The 15,523-nt window shown below is 39.3% G+C and overlaps 1 protein-coding gene across 1 annotated transcript in view; it reads right to left on the bottom strand.

The window, feature by feature from the left end:
• Positions 1–15,523, bottom strand: part of CABLES2 (Cdk5 and Abl enzyme substrate 2) — a gene marked incomplete in the record, with an annotated part of 260,612 nt that overhangs the window by 123,048 nt on the left and 122,041 nt on the right. The window contains 1 exon segment of the mRNA XM_044090409.1: positions 13,723–13,873. Within this exon segment, the coding sequence (XP_043946344.1) occupies positions 13,723–13,873 (151 nt within the window).

Below are 15,523 nucleotides of genomic sequence, written 5' to 3'. Positions count from 1 at the left end.
TTATATGCTGTTTTAGACTTCGGTGACAAGATATTTGCAAATGTACAGACTTTAAAGAATTGGTTACAACAGGAACATGCAGATTTATGGTTTAAAGATGAAGTAAATTCCAGTTCAGCTGACAGAGCTAAAGTGCTCAGAAAGACATATTGGGTGTGGCCAGTTAGAAAAAAAAGGGTAACCCATATACCTCTGTCTTGTAAGGTATATCAGAAATGACAATCAAGTTAATTTGCAGAATAAAGGGTTTACAGTTACAGATTTGCCAAATGAATTGTTTGTGTTATTGTTTTGTTTAGCAGTCATTAGTTAAGAGCTTTGTATTAAAGTGTTGCAATGCATAAACAATATCTTAATACAAAGACCAACAAAAAAAAAGCATTCATGCATAAAAACAGTGCATCATACGCGTCACTAAAGCCACAGGTTCAACTCTTATGTTACAAAGAGCAGACAAGTTGTTGTTGTGTCTTTCGGCTTTTCCCGGTTAGGGGTCGCCACAGTGGAACTCCGGTCCGCTAATGATTGGCAGCAGATTTTTACGTGCCAAGTTGCCAACTCTTGACGCACAACCTTCAACGAAGGTACGCCCATTCATGCATGTCTCCACGCAGAACACACTCTAGCTGAGAATCGAACCGGACAGCGCCTTACTGTGAGACAACGCTACCGCAGCACCACCACCACAGTACAAAGAACAGACAAGTAAATTTATAAAATCCGATCAGTTTAAATCTGGTAACAAATGTGTTTATGTAATCAGTTTAAGACTCTATATATTTCATACAGAAATGGCAGTTTACCAAGCACGTCCGATCACAGCCAGCTTAGCAAGCTAAATTAAAGGCTGTACTGTATGCCATAATGCAGTATGGTAAAGATCAGTTTAATGCAGTTACAATTTTTGCTATTTATCCAAGAAAATTGTGACACCAATGATAAATTCTTGCAGCATTAAGTAGTACTGAAAAGTTAATGTCAGCGAAAAAAATAGTTATGGGGAGACAGTAGGTGGAGTTTCACTCATAGAACAGTATATTAAAATCCAAGAGTCACAAGGAAAAATGTAAAAAGTTAAACAGTTAAAATTAATTATATACAGTTGCAGAAATGCAGTGTTACACTACTACTTTAGTTTCATTTGAGGTTATCAGTTTGCTTACAGACTTGCAAGAGTTTATTAGCAGCAAATGTTTATTTCATGCAGAAAAATGTAAATAAAATCAGCACAATAAGCAATGCTATCAGTTTATAATTGTTAAATATGTAAATGTTATTTTAAGGACCTGATACTAAATACAAATCAAGAACTTTAGTCACCCAGCTTTGCACAAGAGATGAAAAGGAGAGGTTTAAAAGGTCTAACTATAAAACGGACACTTGGACATTAAAGCAGGCCTTCCTTTACCTTATTAGTGACTGGGACAATGCAGAGTAAAATCTGGCAAGAGCTGTGGTGCAGAAGTTGATTGTGTTTCACTTATTTCTTCAACGTTTGTTTAAAGTTAAAAATGTATGAGTTAAAGCAAGTATGCATGTTTTCAGACAGTTATTTACCAGTACTAGTTTTAGTCTGTTTTTATCTATGTTCAGGCAATACTGACAAAAATATTAATAGCTTATTCTCCAGAATATAACAATAACAGATTTAAGTTCATCTGTGTTCAGGTAACACCGTCAAAATGTTCATGTTTTCAGACAATTTTACAACAGTACTAGTTTTTAGATTATCTATGGTCAGACAATACTGACAGGAAAAGGTACTAATAGCTTCGTTTTCAGAATATAACATGTACCAGTTTTCAGTTATGCTTTATCTGTGTTCTGGTAACACTGGCAAAAGATATTCTTTTAGTATCAGTTTACTTAGCTTCCAGAAGATACACAGATATTTTAAATGTTCAGTATACATACAGTGGATATAAAAAGTATACACCCCCCCGTTAAAATGCCAGGTGTTTGTGATATAAAAAATGAGACCACAATAAATCATTTCAAAACTTTTCCCACCTTTAATGTGACCTATAATTCAATTGAAAAACAAACATCTGCTAGGGGAAAAAATATAAAAAATAAAAAATGTACAATAAGCTGGTTGCATAAGTGTGTTGAAACATCTTTTAATTTAATTATATCATTCATTCTTCTTGGGTACACACCTGCCATCAATTAAAGAGAATCTGATTAACCCCACATAAAGTTCAGCTGTCCTAGTAGGATTTTCCTGACATTTACTCAGTTGCCTGCTACAGCAAAAGTCATGGTTCACAGAGAGCTTACAAAGCACCAAACGAATTTCATTGTTGAACGGTATCAGTCAGGAGAAGGGTACAAACAAATTACCACAGCATTGGATATACCATGGAACACAGTGAAGAGAGTCATCAAAAATTATGTTAAGCAGAGATCGCCTCTGAGTAGACTATATGCAACAGAGTATAGCTTGAGTTTTTTTAAGGCGGTCAGCGTAGGGCATCTGCTTTAGGCCTGTGATTCTTTTAGTGAGGTATTTCTGCGGCCTTTCCAGTTGTTGCAGATGTCTTGAGAGGTACATACCAAACGGGGCATTGTATTCTATAATGGGTCTAATTAGGGATGAGTACAGTGGGACAATGACCTCCTTTTTTCCTCGATGAAAAACCCTTCGTGATGTGGTGTGCCACATAGAAGGATTTCCCGACTATTGTGGCGATGTGGTTATCGAAGGTGAGACCACTGTCCACCTGTGTCCCTAAGTCTCTTATCACACTTTCGGTGTTTAGTGTACTGCCACCTATGTGGTAATTCACGGGTACATGTTTTTTCCCCAAAGGGGATAAGTATACATTTCTTGGCATTAAGCTTAAGCCCATGGCTCTGGCACCAAGCATCGGTTTCTGTAAGGCCCTTTTGCAGAGTATCCACATCATTTGGGGATTCAATAATGGCTCCCAGTTTGCAGTTATCTGCAAACTTTGCTAGCCAGAGTCCCTTAGTGTTGTGGCCTGTACTTCAGAGAAATAGATACCAAACAAGAGCAGTCTCAGGACTGAACCCTGAGGTACTCCACTTGTCTGGAGCTGGATTTGGAGTCTGCTACTTTTACAGTGTGGGTTCTGTCAGTAAGCCAATTGGCAACCCATTGGGTGATGTATTAATGCCCAGCTTAGTAAGTTTATCTATGATTCCAGAGTGGGGGATGGTGTCAAAGGCCTTGGCAAGGTCTAGATAGGCTGTGTGGAGCACCTTACCCTCGTCCATGGCTCTGGAGACTGATTCGAAGAAGTCAATCAGGTTCAGGAGACAAGATCAGCCCTTCACGAACCCAAACTGGGTGGGGTCCAGTGTTTTAAGGTTGCCAATGTCTTTATTTAAAAGTTCCATGATAATACGCTCCATCAGGCTCGTCAGACTGATGGGACGGTAGTTTCCAAGATCCAAGGTGGATCCCCCCCCTTGTGGAGTGGGATAACTGTAGCTCTGCGCCACTCATGGGGCACGAAACCTGAGGTGAGGCTATGATTAAACATGACACTTAGGTGAGGTGCCAGTTCATGTAATACACAGTACTACATAATTTACATAATTATTGTACAATTAGTCAGAAATTTAAAAGGACTAACAGAAAATGCAAAGGTATAGATCTGATATGCAGAAAGTATAGGTTTTAGTAAACTATTATAGCTCAAATATTCATAGAATATTTCAGACAAATTTAGGAGGCAGACATCTATTACAGAAGATAAAAGTTAAAAAAAAAAAAAAAAAAAAAAAAAAAAAAAAAAAAGGTAAGTTGCATTATAAAGCAAATATAAATAAAAACATATAGACAAGTTAAAACAGTATATGGTAATTATGCTTCAAGACCACTTATAGAGCTCTCTCTTTAGTGCCAAATTTAGTCTTCAGAAAATAGCCATCATGCTCGACAGCCTATGCAATAAAAAGAAACAGTACAATGTTTAAAGAGTTAAATCTATAAACAAGAGAAAAAGGTTTCATTTGCTATAAGAGAGAGATGACATAGTACACTAAGGCACCAGTTCATAAGGTAAAAAACATAGGAAAACAGTGCAATTTTACCATTACAGCATACAGAGATATGGAAAAAAAAAAAAAACAGGCAGGGTTAACAGTTTGTACTCTGGGCGGCCACGGTGGTGCAGCGGTTAGCATTGTCACCTCACAGCAAGAGGTTCTCCGGTTCTATTCTCGGCTGGGGTGCCTTCTGTGCGGAGTCTGCATGTCCTCCCTGTGGTCGCATGGGTTTCCTCCGGGTGTTCTGGTTTCCTCCCACATCCTAAAGACATGCAGTAGGTGGATTGGACATTCAAAATTGGCCCTAGGTGTGAGTGTGTGCGTGTGTGTGCCTTCTGTGGAAGGTTGGGCGCCAGGCTGGCAACTCGACACTGTAAAACTCCACTGCCAATCATGAGCGGACAGATGATCCACTGTGGCGACCCCTAACCGGGAAAAGCCGAAAGAAGAAGAAGAACAGTTTGTACTCTGTCTAACTTAAATAAAGATTCACAAAGACAGGTTAAGGATGTGTACACTCATTTTCAGAATAATGTACAGGTTTTGAATGCATCACTCATACATCAGAACTTAGACTTAAAGACTCTAAAGACTATGAATCTAGGTAATATGGAAATTAAATCATAAAGTTAAGACTTCAAGACTAGTGGTCAAAATTAGAATTGCAAATTTGTTCACCAGATAAAGAAAAACAATTGCCTAGTTATAATTAAATCAAAGTTGAGACTTCAATCCAAACAGGCCATAAATGCTCAAGTGACACCTTGTGGTCAAAATTAAAATTGCAGATTTATTTAACAAAGAAAATTCATTTTCAGATTATAAATCTGGTAGCATAAAGCTGTATACAGTAGTTAGCAATACAGATGTAAGGTAACTACAGAAGTAGGTGTCCCTGTAGACTTTTTTCCAGGAACCTCGGGGGCAACTGTTCTATTAGGGACTTCCATTTTAAAGTAGTTATTAGGCATTATGCAGACTAAAAAGTTAAAATATGTAGTGTCAGACGTTTTAGAAAAAACAGTTAAGCAGAAGGAAAAAAATAACCTTACTGGTCAAGCATGAGAAATAACAGTTCCCAAGGGAAGGCTACAGACTGCTCTTTTTCTGTTCTCTTTCTTAAGGGAAGAATCAGGGAAATGTTAGAGTTAGGGTATTCTCAGTAAACACAGCATATTTAGGTAGAATAAGGCTTGAAAATATGGAGAAAGACATGTACACATTCAATTTCAGAAAGGCGGTTTATTAGAAAAGAAAGATGAGCATGAAATGTGCAGAAAATACAGAATGTTCTTTTCTCAAGGGAAAGATACAATCCTGACCGCTACAGAATGCTTTACAATATGAGGATCTAGAAGCCTCAGGGTAGTCGAGAAACACTGGAGTGATTCCTTTGCAATAGTAGTGAATGTGTTAGTCAAGTTTAGAACATGGGCAAGACCAATGTAAAGTATTGTTTTAGACTATTTTTGAATTGACTTACGGAGGTTTCTAGAGTAATATTTGCTGGAAGGGAATTCCAGATTTTACCAACATAATTAGCTGAGAGGCACCCGCTGAGTTATAAACTTTGATAGTTTGGACAAGCAGTTTGTTTGATGATCTAAGTGTACAGAGGTTGCTGTAGGGGTAAATTATGGGTTTGAGTGCTGGTATTTTATCAGGCTGGTTTAATACTTTAAATGCAACTAACAGCTGGTTAAGCTGGATTAGGGAAGGTAGTTCTAACCACCCTAGTGTTTTTAGGTTAGTACAGTGATGTGTCTTGAAGGGAATGCTAATGGCAAATCTGGCAATGTGATTATAGCAGGTTGATAATTTACTGAGTTCAGTTTTACCTTGGTTAGTCAATAGAGGGGAAGCATAGAGTAAGGTTGTAGGCAATGGCAGTTCGAGCAGGTGGGGTAAGGAAAGGCTTGATCTTGTAAAGTGACCCTAGTTTTTTGTTAATGATTTTGATAGTATTGTTAACGTGTACATCAAATTTAAGGTTATTGTCTATAACAACTCCCAATAGCTTTGTATGGGGGCCTGGAGAGATTGCAGTGCCGTTATTAGAGTATATAGAAAACGAGAGTGGGTTAGACCTGTTGGTGGGGGAGAAAAATAGCAATTTAGTTTTTTTTAGGATTTAAGATCTGACAACGATCAGACAGACATTTTTACACTGTGTTAAAAGTTAACTGTAATTCTGTACACAGATCTGACAGAGGAAGCTGAACAAATCAGAGTGGAGTAGTCTGCATATTGAATGCAAGTTGTATTTGGGGCAACAGTACAGAGATCATTAATAAATATAGAAAACAAGAGAGGTCCCAGTATGGATCCCTGGGGAGCTCCTAGGGTATTAGGTAGAAGGGTAGATAATTTATTCTGCCATAGGACGGCCTGCTGTCTGCCATTCAAATAAGATTGGAAACCATTGGACAGCAGTCTTGTCTAAGTAGGTAGTTTTTAGGGTCTGGATTAGTAGCTGGTGATTGACCATATCAAACGCCTTGGAAAGGTCTAAGAAGAGGGCTGAAGATAATTTATTATTATGATTGTGGTTTGTGGAATTGGAGAAGGCAAAAAGGGCTGAGGTGGTGATGAGGCCTGAAACCATGCTGAGAGTTGCCCAGTAAGTTGTTTTGGATAAGATGTTGCATTAACTGCCTGTGGATACATTTTTCCATAATTTTGGCAATAGGTGAAAGTATGGCTATTGGTCGAAAATTAGACAGATCAGTGGAACTTCCACCTTTATGGAGTGATATCACATAGGATATCTTCCAGATGGTGGGGATAGTGGCTTCTGCTACGGTGCAGTTAAGAATGGAAATAGGATATGCTATAGCATAAGCAGCTTTTTGCAGATACCCAGCAGGTAGACTATCAGCTGACAAGGTAGTAAGTTTTAACTTTTTGAGTAGAGCTTGAATATATAAAGTGGCACCTTGTTGGAATATAAAAGAAATGTGGGTACTAGGAGTGGGGTGGCTTACACTGGGGGAGCTAGGAGGTAGCTGACTAGCTAGGGATTGGACAGTCTTGGTAAAAAAGCAGTTGAAGATGTTTGCGACATCCTCAAGTGATTTATCAGTGGTGGCTACAGGGGATGGGGTGGAGGATTGGCCTGGGTGCATTAATTTATTTATACCTGGCCAGAATTTTTGGGGATTGTTATGATTTATCTGTTGCCAATGGCAGTATTAGTTTTTATCAAGTAAGACCGACTTTTTTGGTTTCGTTTCTTAGCTGCCGATAGCTAATTTGGTCTTTGGGAGATTTTGTGGAGCGCCAAAAGGTCCCTGGCTTTTACTTGGAAGGTAATTTTACATCTGGTATCTTTAGTAAGCCACGGTGCAATATTTGATTTTATTCTAATGGAGTGCAAGGGAGCATGGAAATCAAAGATTTCGAAAAATGTATGATTAAAAGTAGGCGCTTTGTCAAGGGGCAATTCTTTTAGGACTGGCCAGTTGTATGTTTTAAGTTCTTCTGCGAATTTGCCAAGGTGAAAGTTCTTTTTAGTTCTTATTGTTCTGAGAATGGGATGATGGGAATTTACGACTTTAAACTTAATTATATAGGTAAGAAAGTGATTACTCAGGTCATCAGGAAGGGTACCTGAAGTATACAGTTGGGGATAGGAATTAAGTATCCAGTCTAGTATACTTTCCTTATGAGTTCGGTTTACCTATCCTGCTGGAAGTAGAAATGGTTTGTGTAAACTCATGTAGGTTAATGTGCGTAGAGGGTGACTCAAGAGGAACAGGTATTCCAGTCAATGTTGCAAACACCAAGTGCAATGGTTTCCTGGGGGCAGGTACTAGACAATGAGTTGAGAATATATTCTAGGGTGGATACATTATTTCCTGGAGGGATGTACAGGGAGACAATCCATACAGATTTGTTACTGTTGAATTTTGGTGGATAGCATTTCTGCATTGTTTGCTTGGGGAGGTTGTACGGGGTCAATAGAAACATTAAGAGAAAATTTATAAAGTACAGCTACCCCACCTCCTTTCCTAGTAGTGCTATCTAGCCTAAGATTATTATACCCTGGTGGCAATATTTCAGTATCAGAAGTTGATGGTTTAAGCCAAGTTTCTGTTAGAGTATGTCAGGGGAGTGGGTGCCTAGGAGGGCATGTAGTTCATGCACTTTATTTAGCCTTCTGATGTTAAGGTGACAGACCAGTAGTGAGTTGAAGGGTCGGTTGATAGTTGTAGTTTTGATGAAGTGAGCTGTGTGAGGGCTAGTTGTATTTAGGGTGGATGGGCCAGGGTTAGGATGAATGTCACCATCTATTATTAGGTTATAGCGCAACCATAGTATAAGTTTCAAAAATGTATCTACAAGTTTATAATACTGTCTGGTTTTAGAGCTGGTATATCTAACATAAGTAGGTTGACGGTTTGTATAGGGAGTGATGTCTATTGCTGGGCTATTTATTAGGTGGTCCTTTAAATTGGAAAACATTGGGGAAGATGCTTGGTATTTCGGATACTGGAATCCTATGCAGTACTGATTAGATAAGGAAAAAGCATGAAGGAGAACAATGAGAGTAATGCTATTATTTTAGGTGAATACATTATAGCCTTTGGTAACTATATAACTGAATATAGTGTGACCACTATACAGGAGGAGGAATGGGTAGGAGTGTTATGGGAGAGGTAGAGTTGATTTGTTCTAGAAAAGTGGGAGTGGTGATTACTATAAATGTAACCACTGGGGGTGGTAGGGATTTGGGGGTAGGGTAGAGTGTGGAGCGAGCCCGGTAGGGCGAGTGGAGCAGGGCTTAAAACAGACCACAAGGATCTTAGAGCCAAAAGGTGAGAAGTAAGGACTTAAGTATTTTAAGTAATCTAAAAACTTTTCTGTGCACTTTTTACAACTTGTTGGAAGGAACACTTATTTTATAGACTGGCTGATGTAAGTGTAGCATTCTTACCCCAAAAATAATGGATACAGGGGATTTTCATTCAATAGCTACTAAAATTCAGCTGTGGTAAGGTACAGAATTTAGCCTAAAGCTACAAAGGTTAAGGGGCCTGAACTATTAATAAGAGACACCCATTTAGTGCTGTAGACCCAGTTCAGTATATGTAGTTTTACAGCAGAGTAAATTTATAGAGTTATTAACCTTAGGAAGTTTAAGTAGTGGGACTTTTTAAATCAGTAATTTGGTTTGGTAAGCAGCAGGGTAGCTTCCTTCTGGTGGAAAAGGCCTTACAGGATAGCAGTGGTGGGAGAGCACCATGTCTAAAGGCTGCTGACTGTGTCTAGGAGCACTGGGCGTTAATTACCTTTGCTATTTTGACAAGTATGTAGGGGAGGTTTTTAGGGGTAGGGGAGATGGGAGGTGATTTTAAGGACAACTCGGGCATAACAAAATGAAAATTAATTAGTCACTTTAGAAAGAAACAGTAGTAACAGGCACTGAGAATACTGTTCCATGCAGCTATCCCTGTTTGTCTTTTAAGCAGTTATTGAATAGCAAGAAATGATAAAACCTCACTAAAAGAAAGTAGGTTATAAGTGGAAACACATGTAAAGTCAATGCATTGACAGGAGCTTAGAGGCTACAATGTAACATTTTAAAGCCAAACACTGCATTGTGGGATACCTACAGGTAGACTAAAAATCAAGCTGCCAGACCCCATGTGGGCAGGCTCCGGAACTGGATTAAAAAAAATGTATATTGTGTGTGTGTGTGTGTGTGTGTGTGTGTGTGTGTGTGTGTGTGTGTGTGTGTGTGTGTGTGTGTGTGTGTATATATACATACATGAGAGTCCAAAAGTGGTGTTAAAATATAGAAAACATCAAAACTTGATGAAATAAACAAGTTTTTACAGTCTGTGGATGCAGTTCTCCTTTAAGGAACAGTTTGTTAGGCTTCTGTGTGGTCAGGATGTGTAGGAATAATGGACATATGCATCCCGACTGCTACATGTCGGAGACCCACAGTACATAGATGCCTAAGGTAGGTCAGAGTCACTTGTAGGTGAATTGACTGGGGATGGTAATGGATCTCTGTCCACACATAAAATGAAAACCTTTTCTATTTGGAGGCACAGGACTGCCAAGTGGACATATTTTGGCAGCAGTCATAATCTGAAACCCCCGTTTGAAAACAAATGGGGAACGGGAAACCTATTTGGTGCACACTTGAATGGGAAGCAGCACTTAACTATCCTGTGGTCTTAGTGTTTATACATAGATCTACTGAGTGCACACTGTACTAAAGGAAACATTTGCTGAATGTTTCCTTCCGCTTGTGTTCACAGAGGAAACAATGAAAATAGCAGCATTAAGTACAAAGCATATTAATACACAACGGGATCTTTATGATAACACGACAGGAAAACAAGGCAGACCACTTTAAAATGATTGCAGAAAGCATAATTTGTCACCAACACAAAGTCAAAACATTCAATGACATACACTAGCACCTTGATAAGAGAAAGCTATAGTAGGCAAAGTTGAGCACTGAGGGGATATGAATCTTTTCTGCTATACTTTGTAATGTTAAAGCAATATGGTGCTGTTCTGAGATACCATAATAGGATTAGTGCACAAAACTGCATGCAAGGACAGTCTTCATTTTGTATTAATGCATCTCCTTTTATGCTGTGATATTTACTTTGTGTGTTTATGTCAGGGATAACCAAGAACAGTACTTTTGAGCATAAGACAGTAGAACTGCATTTATAATTACATTCATCAGAATGTCCCTGTCCTGAGATTTACTCTGATAACCAGGTGACTGGCTAAGTGGTATTCTGTATGGTTCACACTAATACTGTTTCCTCCTGCTCTCCATCTGCACAACATGTAAAAGTGTCTGAAATAGCATTGCTCCTCTTTCATTCACTGGAAACACTATCAGTTTCCGTTAACATTATTTTGCTAATAAGTGGCAGTCTAGAATTAAAACACTCAATATTTATCCAACTACTGTCTGCCAAATACTAACAGTAGAACTTAAATAGGAATCAGTGCTGGTGTTCAGCATTTACTGAAACGGATTAGCACCGATTCACATTAGCATTCTTTTGCTCATGACTGGCAGGGTAATTAATACTGCATCTAATTATCCAATTAGAGTCTAACAATCATTAATAAAATACTGTTAAAAGGGAATCTGTGCAAATAAGTTTCTAGTGGCTGCCAATGATTAGAGCTCTGTTTTGTGTGTCCTTGCATTTATCCAGTTAAATACTTTATTACAAACAAAGAAGAAAATGACCACCTCAAAGATACGATGCAGATAACGAATGTTCCACTGTCCATTTTAACGAAAACACAGAAAAGACGTTGCCAGTCATGAGGACAAGGAATCAGGCTATTTTAAAATGAATGTGGAAAGCAGCACTTCACCCTTTACAGATGGATTTAAAAAAACACAATGGGATAAAGATTTTCAGTGAGGAAGAAAAATGAAAACTTGACTTTAGGTTCACTCTGCAACTCATGCTTCCTCATTCATATTCGGAACTGCTTTGCACAGCTCATGAACACAAATTACACACAACAGACCCATGTAAATACGTGTAAAGTGCATGCACGAGTGTAATTTGAAGCACCACTTATCTGCAGTGCACTGGAAAAGTGGTTTTAAGTTTTGTTCCTCTACATACTACCCAGAAGAGAAACACCAAATGCAGCAATGCTTTGTGTTTGTGCGGAGATGCAAGTCAACACAAAAATTAGTGTTAATGGAGCACAGAGAGTCGCTAAAGGTAAACAATGCACATGTGACGTGTGACATGATAGAGAATATGATCAGCGTAGGGCGGACATTTATTAAACCATCACGCAAATTGATCCATTTGACTATTTTCAGCCATGACCTAACCTACTGACATTAACAAGTGTGACAACACAGACTACACACACAATACAACAGAAAAAGAAAACAATATATAAGCAAGAAAAAAGACAAACGAGGATACACATATAAAAGGGAAAAAACAATGCAAGAAAACAGTATTGTAAACTATAAAGGGTAAACACCAACCTATTACAGGGCAACTCAAATTAAAACTTTCAGTGAAACTTAAATCGATGACTAAAGAAATACCAACTAATAGATACGTCACAAAAGAATGTTAAAATGCTACAAGTCAGTGAAAATAATTTTTTTTCAGGAGGATGCTTACCCAAACCTGAATCCTCTATACCTCAGCAATTTATTTTTTCTAACAAGACTGTGCAACTCAAAGAAATGGAAATGACCGATTTTAAATAAAACCAAATGCTTAGCTCACACTTTCGTGCTTGTGTGGAGATGCAAGCCAACACACAAATTAGAGTTAATGGACTCAAGGAAGAGTTGCTATAGGTAAACAATGCACATGTGACACAAACAAAGCTGCACATTCATCCTTACACTCTACACCAGCAATCCACAATACAAAAAGTTATGATGGTGGCTTGGAAAATCAATACTTAAAAGAAAGCAAGAAGACAGCACAAAAGCTGCATGCTAAAGCACAAAGCTTACACAATTCCCTACAAGGATCCCATCAAGTCTGTAAAAAAAACGTAAGGACTTTCTGATCCAATCAGCTTGATAACATTCACTTCAAACAGCTAGAATGAACACAGAATAAAGTTTGAAGAATACATGACAAAACAATGACTACACAGGTCCTGAGATTCAGAAAAAATCTCCTAAAGCTTGTGTAAACTGCCTACTGCAGGTAGGCCAGTTTATGGGATTTTGTAAGTAATGATTCACAAGACAGTTTTAGCCACACTGAGGAAGACCTCCTCTCTGAATCATCCATAATCACCATTAGTGTTAACTACAGTACTTTTTGGCAGTCATTAACACTGGCAGATCCCCCCAGCCACTCTGCTAAACACATGCAGACACACACAAGTGCAAACAGACACTTGTATAACATGATACCTACAGTCACTTGAATGCACTCCCCAACACACACACACAAGACACACACACACAACACACACACACACAACACACACACACACAAGACACACACACACACACAAGACACACACACACACAAGACACACACACACACACAAGACACACACACACACACAAGACACACACACACACACAAGACACACACACACACAAGACACACACACACACACAAGACACACACACACAAGACACACACACACAAGACACACACAAGACACACACACACAAGACATCTTTTTTGAATTTCTCTAAATACAACTGTAGAGCAGTCTCTCCCATTCACTATACTGAAGGAATACACCATTTTGGCCATGTTAATTATAGTGGCTAGCCATGCTAACTTACATAGCCAAACAATTCTTTGAATCATTAGGCAGTGTTAATCCCTTCCTGACGACACCTCCATGGGACAGCAGATGGCTAATTAGCATTAGCCACTCCACTGTAATGTCTTCTCATAATTCAGCACAGCCATCAGGACTGCCACCATGGTTACTCTACAGACCACGTAACAATCACTGTAATACGCTTAAGGCACGTCTCTCAATTGAAGAGTTACTACAATGGGTTGGTTGTTGTTAAGGCTTACCACCGACAGCAGCACTTTCTGAATCCAAGGAAAGCTCTTTTAGAAAAGTACGATTAATAAACTCAATTTCATACCAAATACACAACATATTTGTATTACATACACATACAATATTAATCATTTTTACATATGCATTCTGAAACAGTACCAGACTTTACAATTTTAAACATACCTGTTTCAGAAGACCCTGCTCCACTACTGTATTTGGCATGAGGGAAGTTCCGTTGGACACTGGTTCGACTTTGTGTGTATGTCCCTTGGCAGTCACCTTTAGGGGTTACAAGAGCATTGGTTGGGAACAGGAATCGTGCATAGGAAACAGTCTGCAACAAAAAACATTCCACATGCTAAGTTGCAAAAGCCAATAAATCGCAGTGTGGTCTTCCAGTGAAATATGAACAATCTTTTCCCCAAAAAATGTGTTCCACCTCATTACTCTCAGGCTTTAAAAAGGAGTTTTTCCTCTATTTTTATACTTCTTTCTACAGTATTTAAACTGCGAAACACAAACAAGGAGTTATAAGGAGTTGAGTTATCTCAATACTTCCTGATCTTAGGGCTCTCTGCAGTAGCTGGAACATTGGTAACACCTACCTTGTTCTCTGCAATTTAGTGTCTAATGTACAGTGCACCTGCAGCAGACACATGGTAAATCTGTATTATACATATACGAGATGCTGATCACCTGCTCTTGACCTCTGCTTGAAGAAGGGGTTACATTTACAAACTTGTATAAACCTAAAGTGTAGTTACAGAAAGTTCAAGACACAATACAGCTACAACATCCAGACAATGACAAAAGGATGAAAAAATGCACCCACTAGTAGAGCTTTTGAAAAGACAGTTATCATTGTGGAGAATCCTTGCATGCCTACCACATGATGCATCTTGCACACAGGGGGCCTTATACAATGGGTTCAGTGTCTTCATAAATTTCCAAGCAAATGCACCAAAGCAAAACATGAGAGGGAGGGTAGGCAAAACACAACTGTGTAACAACTTGAAATAGTAACGGATTTTTCAGGTAGATCCCTGCTGCTGTAGTGATTACTAACTACAGGGATTTTGACTACTGAAGGCATAACATCCCTCTTTACTGCCACAGTTCAGCACCCATATCCCAGCCAGGTGACACCCATTACACTCTCTCAGAGATGGCAGGGCATTCCCTGGGTATAACAGACATTCACCATGTTAGAGCTTTCATGGCCAGAAAGTCAGGGAGATCTGTACCCTGTATGAGCTAATGAACAAAGTTCTAGGATTCCTACAAAACAGACCCTTTAATGCTATTTTGGGGGGGGGGGGCAAGAGGCCTCCCAAGTCTATCCAGACTTGAGTAGAATGGAAGTCCAGTAATGGAAAAAGGTGGAAGTGGTGTTTGAACGTAGAGAGGGTTCCGTAACCCAGACCAGGGTGCCCAGATAGATTAATGGGGATGGCATTGAAACAATAATCTACTCAAACATCTACAACAGGCTATTGTTTTCATTTAAATCAGCACTGCAAATGTCTACTCAGATGACTTCCAGAGCTCACAAAGACAGGGTGGTGGCAGAATTATCCACTGATCTCACAAGGGCAGGGAAGAGGCAGAATTACCCACAGATCTCGCAAGGGCAGGGAAACTGCAGAATTACCCACAGATCTCGCAAGGGCAGGAAGGTGGCAGAATTATCCACAGATCTTGCAAAGGCAAGAAGGTGGCAGAATTATCCACAGATTTCGCAAGGGCAGGAAGGTGGCAGAATTATCCACAGATCTCACAAGGGCAGGGAAAAGGCAGAATTACCCACAGATCTCGCAAGGCCAGGAAGATGGCAGAATTATCCACAGATCTCGCAAGGGCAGGAAGGTGGCAGAATTATCCACAGATCTCGCAAGGGCAGGAAGGTGGCAGAATTATCCACAGATCTCGCAAGGGCAGGAAGGCGGCAGAATTATCCACAGATCTCACAAGGGCTGGGAAAAGG

This window comes from Protopterus annectens, chromosome 12.part0, assembly GCF_019279795.1.
Source record: "Protopterus annectens isolate FY-2018-M chromosome 12.part0, PAN1.0, whole genome shotgun sequence".
Lineage (NCBI taxonomy): Eukaryota > Metazoa > Chordata > Ceratodontiformes > Protopteridae > Protopterus > Protopterus annectens.
The sequence above is the reverse complement of the archived record's forward strand: the minus strand, read 5'-3'. Positions and strand labels throughout refer to the sequence as shown.